Genomic DNA, 12,063 nt, shown 5'->3' with positions numbered 1-12,063 from the left:
AAGTTCCCCAAAACAGAAAATCTTCAAGCTGGCCTAGTAACCAGACATGAATATCTAAATGCCCTCTAGTTACAGAGGTGACCTTGCAGGATTTTTTATAAATAAATACAAAAGAACATAAGAATGTCCATACCGGGTCAATGGATCAATGGTCCATCTAGCCTGGTATCCTGTCTTCCGACAATGGCCAATGCCAGATGCTTCAGAGGGAATGAACCGAACCAGTAATCCTCTCTCCATTCTGAAAACTGACCATTTAGTCCTACCCTTTGTTTCCTGTCTTTCAACCAGTTACTGATTCATGCATGGGTGGTGCATTGCATAGGCTGGGAGAGGCTATGCCTACCCAAACAGCCTGGCCTGGCCCCACCCATGCTCCTCCCTGAAGCCCTGCTTGCCCTTCCCAGCTTGGCCCCGGGGTCTTCGGTGGGGGAAAGGGGACGAGACCTCGGGTGAGGGGCAGGTTGGCTGGGGGCCATGACAGATTACTTTGCTTAAGAGTGTTTGGTGAAGGACCTTGTCAAAGGATTTCTGAAAATCTAAATATACTATATCCACTGGATCACCCTTGTCCACATGCTTGTTGGCACCCTCAAAGAATCCTAGTAGATTGGTGAGGCACGATTTTCCTTTACAAAAACCATGTTGACTCTTCCCAACAAATCGTGTTCATCTATGTGTCTGATAATTCTGTTCTTTACTGTAGTTTCAACCAATTTGCCTGGTACTGAAGTGAGGCTTATTGGCCTGTAATTGCCGGGATCGTCTCTGGAGCCTTTTTAAAAAATTGACATCACATTAGCTATCCTCCAATCATTTGGTACAGAAGCTGATTTAAATGATAGGTTACATACCACAGTTAGTAGTTATGCAATTTCATATTTGAGTTCCTTCAGAACTCTTGGGTGAATACCATCTGGTCCTAGTGACTTATTACTGTTTAATTTATCAGTTTGTTAGAAAATCTCCTCTAATGACACCTCAATCTGGGACAGTTCCTCAGATTTGTCACCTAAAAAGCATAGCTCAGGTTTGGGAATCTCCCTCACATCCTCAACCATGAAGACCGATGCAAAAATAATTCATTTAGTTTTTCTGCAATGGCCTTATCGTCCTTGAGTGCTCCGTTAGCATCTTGATCGTGCAGTGGCCCCACTGGTTCTTTAGCAGGTTTCCTGCTTCTGATATACTTTAATTTTTGTTATTACTTTTGAGTCTTTGGCTAGCTGTTCTTCAAATTATTTTTTGGCCTTCCTAATTATATTTTTACAGTTCACTTGCCAAAGTTTATGCTCCTTTCTGTTTTCCTTAATAGGATTTAACCTCCACTTTTTAAAGGATAATTAAAAGGATTTAAAGGATATTGTAAAGTATAATTAAAAATAAAACATAATTAAAAACAACACATTTGTTTTTGAGTGGTTTGATGTAGTATGATGTGGGGTGAAGAGGTATTTAGAACATATGGGAGGATTAATGGGTCTCTTTCAACTTTCATTTATGTGACAGCTATTGTATACCAGTTCATTCCCCCATGTGCAGTTAATTGTTCGCACAATAGGGTAAAAAGTAGGTTTAATATAACATGAAAGTAGGTTTAAACAGCAGGTTTAAAATAACATGAAACTGAATTTTTGGACACCTAGGAAGTGAGTAAAAAATCCAAGTTAGCATGCTTATTTGATGTTGACTGTTCCAACATCTGATTGGATAATAAACCAGACATTATCTGTCTTTTTTAGCCTTCAGCTGGTTGAGAATCCACAAGCAGCCAGCATCCTCTTTCTATATCTTCCTTAGCTTTCTACTTTCATTATTTATTAATGCTAACTGTATGCTGGATGCTATATAAAACATGTACAAGAAATGTTCCAATCTAAATAATCTTCAGGTGAACGTTGATTGTTTGCTCAGTTTTAAAGTTGTCATGAGAAAAATTGAACTTTTAAGTGTATGGCTATTAATCCCCAGAGGTCTAATCCTGTATCCTTTCTCAGTCAAAACTCCCACTAATTTAAGAAGGATATTTTTCTGAGAAAACAGTAAAGTTCAGTACAGTTCTCATGTACATGAATAATCTCACTGACTTCTAGTAGGCTACTTGTGCTTAAAATTAACCATGTGCTTAGTGCTTTCCTTGATTAGGATGAGTATAAGGGATGTGCGATCTTGTCTGCTAGTCTACAATAATCTGAGAAAATCAAGTGTATTTTTCATAAAAATCTATGAAATGAAATGCTAATCTTATACCCTCATTGATGAACTAAAGTTCTAGTAGGCCCCACACAGCTCCAATTGACTTCAGTAATTATTGGCCACTTTTCAAGCAGTTGTAGTTTTCAAAGAATAAAATTGTACTAAAAACTCTCTAAAAAAATCTCTGCTAAGAGCAGACCTCAGATACAGGCTATTATCTAGTTCCCTAAAACACAAGAATCAATTACATCGTATGAGGTTTAGGTAGCACTGTTGGGTTGTTGTTTTTTTTTTGTTTTGAAACTTCATTGAGGCAAAGTTACAATAAAACATTAACATACAATATCATATATTACTTATTTGGGATCAGGTTAATATTTGCTAGAGCAATGGTTCTCAATCAGGTGTATGTGTACCCCTGGAGGTACACAGAGGTCTTCCAGGGGGTACATCAATTCATCTAGGTATTTGCCTAGTTTTACAACAGGCTACATAAAAAGCACTAGCGAAGTCTGTACAAAATAAAATTTCATACAATGACTTGTTTTTACCACTCTATACACTATACACTGAAATATAGGTACCATTCTTATATTTCAATTGATATATTTTATAAGTAATTTTTCAGCAATAGTGTGCTGTGACACTTTTGTATTTTTATATCTGATTTTGTAAGCAAGTAGTTTTTAAGTGAGGTGAAACTTGGGGTATGCAAGACAAATCAGACTCCTGAGAGGGGTACAGTAGTCTGGAAAGGTTGAAGACCACTGTGCTAGAGCTTTCCAAGTGAGCTCTTTGCAGTGTTTTGGTATATGTATATGAGAAAGCAAGTATGCAACCCGGAGTGTTTTTTACTGTTACTTAACACATCTGTTCTATTCCTGTGAACAAGCAGCATACTAACTCTATAAGAATCCTGCTCTCTGATGTGCTTGGAGATTATTGTCAGTACAGTACCTTCTCACAAGAGTAAAGCAGACGGACACAATAGATGAAAAGCACTATTTAAACGGCATTCACAACATTCAAAATGGTGGGAAGGACCAATACTCTGGTTGATATGGGATCATCCAGGAGCATAATTTTAATTGTAAGAATATTGGACTCCTTCTTCAGGTGGCCTGGGGGTGGACTCCTATAAACTTGATGTGAAGAATAAAATGGTTGTATGTTATAATACAGGTAGGTAGTATTTAGAGCCCAAGAATCTTGACAGTGCCCTTTAAATATTTAGACATTTGTTTTGATTATTCAGCTAAAAAGTGATTATTCAAATTGATATACAAAAACTTGATTCAGAAATGTCACCCAATACCAGAATTTTCCTGAAATTCCTGTTTTCCAAAATTTCTGTGCCTGAAAAGCCACTTAAATAAAAAGTATAACAGAAGCTGAATGCTTAAATGTAATACATTACATCTTAGAATCTAAATTATGCTTATTCAAGAGTGTACCTTTTGGATTTAGTGCTTGTTCTTGGTCTGTATTCATGAGATTCATCTTCTATGCCATTTTGCCTTTTATACCAATCAAAAAGAGTGCGCAGAATAGAGGGTAGGCAATACTCTGAAAGAGAGCTCATTGAGCTTATTACCTATGGGAAAAACATAATAATTCAGATAGTATTCGTGCTTTATCTTCTCCTTCAAACAGGGCTGTAAGTTCATACTTAAAGGTTAAACTTGCTCTTTCTTGTTTTTATCTCTGTTTGAATTTTTTATTTTTACCACCAGCAATGCGCCTTAATGTTCTTTATCCACACACACATACAAACAGAACTGTAAAATGGTTTGCACTTTTATAGTGCCTTTCATCTAATATCAAAGTGCATTAAAAACATTAATTACATCTTGCAACACCTTGGGAAGAATCTTTAAGAGGGAAGGGGCTGTTTCCTGTATACCTGGCTGCTGTGCTGTGGAGTTGAAAATGATCACCAGAGCAGTCACAGCAGACCATTGCGGGACACCTCGTGGAGGCCAATTCAGGTGACTTACACACGCTGCGTCTACACTGCCTCTCTGTTGACCCATCAACGCTGAATTAAGCGATATGCCTCTTGTGGAGGTGGAGTAATTAAGTTGACGTAACAGGCGAGTTAGGTCGGCAGAAGGGACCTAATAGTGCAGATGCATAGATTATTAGGTCCACATAAAGCATCTGGTGTCGCTCTAAGTTTGTAGTGTAGACTAGGCCTAAGTTTTTATACCATGTTCCCCGCCATGGTGTCTGAACATCTTCCAAGGTAAGGATATATGTCCATTTTACAGATGGATGAATTGCTGAACCTAGACATTGTGATTTGCCAGAAGCCAGAGGACATGCAAAGTGATGAGCACTCTGGCCCTGGCCCAAAAAAGCAGTGACGCATGTGCTTACCTTAAAATGTGTGAGTAGTGCCATTAACTCCGTTAGGATACCCACATGCTTAAGTTAAGCATCTAGTTAAGTGCTTTGCTAGATCAAGTCCTGACAGCTGAAAGTCTTGCAAGCTCAAGCCTATTGAGTGTCAGTGTCTAAGCCAGGAATAGACCAAAGGAGGTCAAATTTCCTATTCTAACATCTAACCTAACAACATTGTTCCCAAACTGTAGTAAAATAATTTATAACAGCCTTTATGGAATGACACAACTCATTCAGAAATGCAATTTAACCTAAATTCTGATTTATTTCATTATAGAATTGCAGATTTTTTATTAGATGCAGAACTAACCTACTTCACAGTCATCTTACGAGGCTTAACGTTTGTGAAATGTTTTCAGGATGAAAAGTGCTAAATATTATTACTATTTGCAATTGTATTCAGACATCATGGACTAGAACTTATGGGCTAGAATTTAATCATGTTAAACAAAAAAATTATACCTATTGCCTGTGTAAAAATAGTACATTTCTACAAATGTATTATTCTTTCTAGAAAAGCATATATATTTCAGTCCAGCTGTTTCAACACATTTTATTATTTGATATATGATACCAATAACTGGAAGTTGGTATGAAGACATTGTAATTTGGTGTTGTGTCAGGGGCCTTCAATGATAAAATATTACAGTAATTCGCATTAAATTATACTAAAGTCCTGAAGCATAAGCATTCAGATAAGCACGTAAAGGATATAAACAATGTTGTCAGCTCAAAATGCTAATCACTATCAATTCAGGATGCTATCAAATTACAGCTTAGACAATTTTATTTTACTTTCTAAAGCTTGAAAAAGTTATTTCTGCAGAGTGTCACACCAATTTTTGTTACTCATAAATAATAATTAAAATAACACTGGTTGGGCCAGAGTATAAAACTCATGCAGAGATCCCATTTTCAGAGCACCCATTATACCTTTTGATTCAGTTTTTTTGAAGGGAAGGTGTAGGAACATGGAAATGTTGTTCTCAATTTAAAAATAAGAACTTGCACAAACATATTCAACTTTGCATTGAATTAATAATTTCAATGGCTATCAATTGTCATATCAAAAATACTGTAACAAGATGTGATGCTTCATAACAATAAAGTACCTAGACTGGGAAATGTATATAGCAGAAAAGCAGCAAGCAAATTTAAATTATGTTTTCTATGCACTCCAGAGAGAAACCTGTTTTTCACCCCAGTTGTTTATAACACATTCTTTTCTAGTATAGCTGCCATTAATGTTTATTATTAATTAATATAGCACTATAAATGTACATGACCCTTTAAAGAACCTGTAAAAAGACAAAGTTCCTGCCTCAAAGAGTTTACACATCATCCATCCAAATACAATACACAGAAAGAGGCCAAAAATGAAAAAGGGCAGACACGTCATTAATGAGCATTAATGAGCATCACACAAAAGCTTTGTGGAAGAGGTGACTTTTTATGAGGGATCTGGAAGATAAGGAAATTCTGGGTGCAATGGGAAGTGAGACAGTTACAAATACAAAATCATGAGATATATTAGTAGTACTGCTGATGTCTTGCTCTTTTTTTGTATTTTTAGTGAAAAGCTACTTTAAAAAAACAAGTACATATTTTCACTACATACTTTTTCATAGATTTCTGTACTGCTCAAGTTGGCACCAGGTCATAATGCCACATAAATGAGCACCCAAAGCTACTCTGCCAACTGAATCAAGAAGTATCAGTTGCAGAGCTCTTTATTTATGATTCCCCGCAGAACCAAGCTAAACCCTAAAAGGCAAAATACTCTTCCAAATGAAGTTTCTTTCTCCCATTTACTACTAACTCTGATTCAACAGATTTATATTATTCATTTCAAGTATGAACAAAAGGTTCACCACCAGAAGTTACTTAAAGTTCATGACAAGCAATGGGAAAGCCTCAAAAAGTTCCATTCAAATACAAATTCAAAAGTTTTGGTACCTAACCTGAGTTATCTAGACCTATTGGTACTGCAGCATCAGGCTGGAAATCTCATGAGAACTCTCGCAGATTTCAGGGTAAGAACATAAGAATGACCATACTGCGTCAAACCAATGGTCCTACTCATCCAGTATCTTGTCTTCTGACAGCGGCTAGTTCCAGATGCTTCAGAGGGAATGAACAGAACAGGGCAGTTTTGAATGATCCATACCCCTGTCATCCAGTCCCAGCTTCTGGCAGTTGGAAGTTTAGGAACATCCAGAGCATGAAGCTGCATCCCTGGCCATCTTGGCTAGTAACTATTGATGGACCTATCCTCTGTGAACTTATCTACATTTTTTAACCCAGTTATACTTTTGACCTTCACAGCATCCCATGGGTTCCACATATTAACTATGCATTGTGTAAAGAAGTACTTCCTTTTGTTTAAGCTTACTGCCTATTAATTTCACAGGGTGATCCCAAATTCTTGTGTTATGTGAAGGGGGTGAAGCACGTCCGCTCCTAATCCCAGCCAAAATATGGAAGCCCAGAGGAATGCAAACATGGAAAAAGACAACCACGTTTAAGAAAACCTCCTAAAATGGTTGAGTCAATTTTGTTTCAAGTTTTGGTGAAGGTTCAGGAGTGAGGCTGATCTTATTTGAAGCTGTTGGCTCAACTCTGTTATGGTGTAGACTACAGAAAATTTCTTGAGGAATTTAGCTTTAGTTTTTAAAAGTGATTGAGAGCTCTCTCCCATTACATATGTATGTTTAATATTACCCAGTGTACTACATATGGTGTCTGTCTGGAAATTATCCACCCTACATTGGAGAGCTATATATGGCATATGGTATATGGTTGTTTAATAATTATTACTTTCTAGTATTAGATCATATGAGCAGCACATATTGTTAAATGTCTGCTGGGATGACCGACATAGCTGCCAAATAAAAAGTAGTAAACAGCTTGCCTACTCAAAAGTTGGGGACTCTTATGTATGTTCTTGCCAGTCTTTTTTACATCATTCACCATTGCCAAATTAGTGTCTGAGGCTATCAGGATAAGAGCTACCAGATTTTGATGTGCATGCAGCATGGAGAAGTCGTGGCAGATGAGGAAAACTAATGCAGCCTTTTACAGAAGCCACACCTTTTTAAATTTGTGCTCGTCAATCACACAGAGACCTCATGGAGCTTCCATTGATGGGCATTTTCAGAGCCACTTTACTGCCTGATGTATAAGAAAACATGAATAATTCAGTACATTTTTTTCATTTACTTTTTAATAAACAAGGGTTTAGATCTTCTCAGATATTGTATGCACTGCAAGAAAAGGAGTGGTTACTCACCCTGTGCAGTTCTTTGAGATGTGTCTCCCTATGGGTGCTTCACTTCAAGTGCCCGTGTGCCCCAGGTGCTTTCAATCAGAGATTTTCGTTAGCAATATCTGTTCGGACTGTGTATACATCCTTCATGTCCTCATGCCCCGCACCAGTGCTACATAGGGCTTTGTGAGTGAACTGTTCTCAGCCCTCTCTACTGCAAAGTCCCACAGAGGAAACTCTGAAGCAGAGGGGAAGGAGGGCAGTTAATGGAGCACCCCTGGGGACACACATTTTGAAGAACTACGTTACTGCACAGGGTGAGTAACTTCTTCTTCTTCGAGGAGTGTCCCTATGGGTTCTCCACATCAGATGACTCCCAAGCAGTATCTCTGCAGGGAAGAGGGATCTTCATAATCGGGTCCAGAACTGAAGACAGTAGTGCATGGCCAGCTGATGTATTGGATCTAGAGGCATGGACCAAGGCATAGTGCTTGGAGAAGGTATGTACTGAAGATGGTGTAGTGGCTCTGCAGATCTCAGATACTGAAACATCTTTAAGTAATGCCATAGATGTTGATTGCAACCTTGTAGAGTGCACTAATATCCTAGAAGGAGTTTGAATGCTCGCCACATCATAACATGCAATAACACACTCAGCTATCCACCTTCATAGCCTCTGGGTGGAGACTGGGGATCCTTTAGATCTTTCTGCAATGGAAACAAACAGGAGACCTCCAAAGTGGTTTGGTTCTATCTAGATAGAAGGCCAACACTCTTCTGACATCTGAGGTATGGAAGGAAGCCTCCTGTTTGGAATTATGTGATTTTTGAGGAAGAACCTGGTAAATGAATGGACTGATTAAAATGAAACTCAGATGACATCTTACGTAGGAATTTAGGATGCTGACATACAGGAATCTTGTCCTTGAAGAGGGTCTACCATTAAGGCCCCAGTTTCTCTGACTCTTTGGGCTAATGTGATGGCTACCAAAAAAGGCCTCTTCATAGACATGTTCAGTAAAGAGCAGGTAGCCATTGGTTCAAAGGGAGGTCTTGTGAGACATCTGAAAATTAGACTGAGATCCCAAGCTGGAGTGAGGTCTTTCCCTTGAGGGAAAAGGTTCCTCAATGCTTTGATACACCTTAGAGTTGTTGAGTAAGCAAACACTAAGAATCCTTCAACTGGGGAAGGAAAGGCTGTTACAGCAGCGCTAGATAGCCTCAGTGCAGGGTACGAAGATGTGAAGGGAATGGACACAGATAACTAAAATCTCTGATTAAAAGCATGTGGGGATATGCACACTTGAAGTGCAGCACCTGTAAGGACACTACTTGAATGTTATTTATTAATAGTTAATTATGAAGGCTAACACCAATGTGTGGATAATTCATTTTGAAAGATTAATACTCTTTTCGGAAAATTGTGTGTTTCATGGTAACTGTCGTGCCCATAAGGAAAAATGCATAATTGACACAGAAATATCTTAAATCATAAAATTCAGCTCTATGTAGCTGAATTAGGTGTAACTGCACATTCCCCGTAGTGTGCGTCAGTGCTGTTCTTCAAATCTCAGTTATAATGATTTCACTCACCATAAAAAGTCAAAGTAATTCATTGTAAATACCCACATGACATACTTTCACTGGCAAATTTAGAGTAGGTGTCTTTAATATGGATAAAAGGTCAATATAGCTTTTTTAATCTTTCTGTCATTGCTCTTTTAAGGCAGGAAGGAAGGGTGGAATTTGCAAAGACCTGGTTCTCACAGAACAGGAAGGGAGGAAAGTCTAGCCAGAATGTTGCTTACTCAACTCCTTAATTTATGGGAAGCAAATCCAGCGGTGAGATGAATTCTAGGTCTGTGCTGTTGCTGAAAGGGAGTGTACAGATGTACAAATATGTTCTTGTTGCATGATCATGTTATTCCATCATAAATGAACGACATACTGTACAGCTTAAGGATATCGGGGCTACACAAGCCCAGATTTGTTTAAACCCTGTGTTCATAGAGCATTAAATGCTCTTTATGTAAATGCTTCCTTAATATTTATTTTGGCATAATTTGAAAAAATAAATTTAATGAAACTTTGCTTTAGATAGTTTGCTACAACTTCTACAGTTTTTCATAAAAGTCTTATTATACTGCTCAACTGAAAACGAAAGAAAATGTGTTGATAGTATACTAATGACTGAATTAATCTGCATTTTTATATTTCAAATGTTATTTTACTATAAAAGTGATAAATTTAACAGCAGTTATATTCACTACTAGCTCAATTTCCAATTATATCATTAATATTTTGGAACTTAGCTTATATTTTTTTCATTTTGCTTATAACATGTTTTCAGACATATGAATTTTACTGTCATTTTAATAATACAGACTTAGAATGATTGTTTTGTCTTGCATACTATAGGACAAATTCTGCTCTCAATCATGCTGGTATAAATGCAAAATAACTCAAAAAGTCAGTGGAGTTATTCTGCATTTACACCAGTATGACTGAGAGCAGAATTCAGTCACATGTTATCTTCTTAGATATATTTAGGATACTCATAGTTATATAAGAATGCTTTTCCTTTGTTAAAGGTTTCTTGCACTTCACTCATTATACAGTAGGGAAAATAGGCCAAATTTGCAGAAAATAAAGATCTATATCCATAAGCAAAACAGGCCTTAATAAAGTAAGACCTAGGATGAAACCCTGGGTCATTGGAGTCAATGGTAAAACCCCCATTGACTTCAGTGGGACCATGATTTCACCCCTAATATTTAAAAACGAGAAGAGAAACTAAAAAAAATTTCTTCTTCAAATTCTATAGACTGTAGTAGAAGATGATGTGTTGTATTGTGCTCTTATCCGAGGCAGTTACATCCTATAAGTGCCTTTGAGACACATAAATCACCTTCTTTCTGAAAAGGCCACCCTTTCAAAAAAAGCTAGTTCCCTCATGAGAAAAGGACTGAGATTCAATATGAAGAGCAAACAGTGGCTTTCTGATAGTGTAGGTTTCTTTTAGTAGCATCTTAGTTCTAAGCAGTATTCTCTCATGGCAGTATTGTGCACCTAAAAGTCTCTGGAAATATGTAGATAAAGGGAAATTCTTAAAGCTGGTAAGGATAAAATTAGACCTGTTAGTAATGGTTTGTGGTCTCAGTTCAAAAACCAGCTCAGCATTGTGAGTTTATTGATGGGTGTTTTTACCTACTTTGCCTTGATTTTGGAGCGCTGATAGCTATTTTGGCACCAAGATAAATTTTAAACAAAATAACATTTATTTTTAGTGTACTGTAAATTAACTTTTGAACCTATGACCCTTGAATTTGTCTCCTGAAGTGGTTCTTTCCACATTGTTTTATACTCAAATCTGTGATTAAGGGCCCACACCAGCTGCCAAGGTCCTCCTGTAAACATAATCTCCTCATCCTTTCTCTGTTGTGTACCCTACCGCTAGTGAACAGGGCTGCTGTGTGAGACTGAAGAAGCAAAGGGGAAAAAATGAAAACAAAGAGGGTCAACTAAAGTAATGCAGCTGTTCAGGAAGATGAATGCAATCATAATACTGATGTGATTACTCATGTACCATCTCTTGCAGACATACTATGGAGTGGGAATACTGATTTTGCTGGTGATTATCACCACATTATCCACCACCTCAAAGTTGTCATAAACAATGGACAGCTGTTGAGCCTAATTAGCATATTGTTTAGCCTCTTATTTATTTTAGTTTCTATTTTCTAGTTTGATGGTTTCCTTGACTTACATTTATTACATTTAAAACATAAAAGAAATAGGCTTCTGTTTTTAGATCTGCACAGCGATCCCTCTGACATATTAGGGTTATCATATCTCGGGTTCCCCAAAAGAGGACACTGCTGGGGGAGGGAATGGGGGAGCCGGGAGGCTATAGTTGGGGGTGCTGGAGGGGTGTGTGTGTGTACTTGGAGGGTTACCTGGGGAGTGCTGGAGGGGATACCTGCAGCCTCATTCTCAAGGTGGGGGGCAGTCTCACTCCCTGTCATGGTGGCAGGGCAGCAGGTGCAGTCCCAGGATGCATTGCCAGCCCATCTGACAGCGCCTCCCTGCGTGACTCTCCCTCTCCCCAGGGCTGGGAGCCTGGACCTGGGAGGGTGGGACCCAGCAGCTGCAAAGGAGGGACCAATCAGCTGTGGATGCCAGAAGGGACAGTCTGCAGT

General features: G+C 38.1%; 1 protein-coding gene across 11 annotated transcripts in view; it reads right to left on the bottom strand.

Moving 5' to 3' along the window:
* The window catches only part of FRY (FRY microtubule binding protein), a 372,765-nt gene that overhangs the window by 181,526 nt on the left and 179,176 nt on the right, over positions 1 to 12,063 (bottom strand). For all 11 annotated transcript variants that reach the window (XM_073341316.1, XM_073341299.2, XM_073341325.2 and 8 more), the window contains one exon: positions 3,651 to 3,790. In XM_073341316.1, the coding sequence (XP_073197417.1) occupies positions 3,651 to 3,790 (140 nt within the window). The remainder of the gene's footprint in view (positions 1 to 3,650; positions 3,791 to 12,063) is intronic.

The sequence above is a fragment of the Lepidochelys kempii genome, chromosome 1, assembly GCF_965140285.1.
Source record: "Lepidochelys kempii isolate rLepKem1 chromosome 1, rLepKem1.hap1, whole genome shotgun sequence".
Classification (NCBI taxonomy): domain Eukaryota; kingdom Metazoa; phylum Chordata; order Testudines; family Cheloniidae; genus Lepidochelys; species Lepidochelys kempii.
Note: the sequence above shows the minus strand (reverse complement) of the source record. Positions and strands in the feature narration are given on the sequence as shown.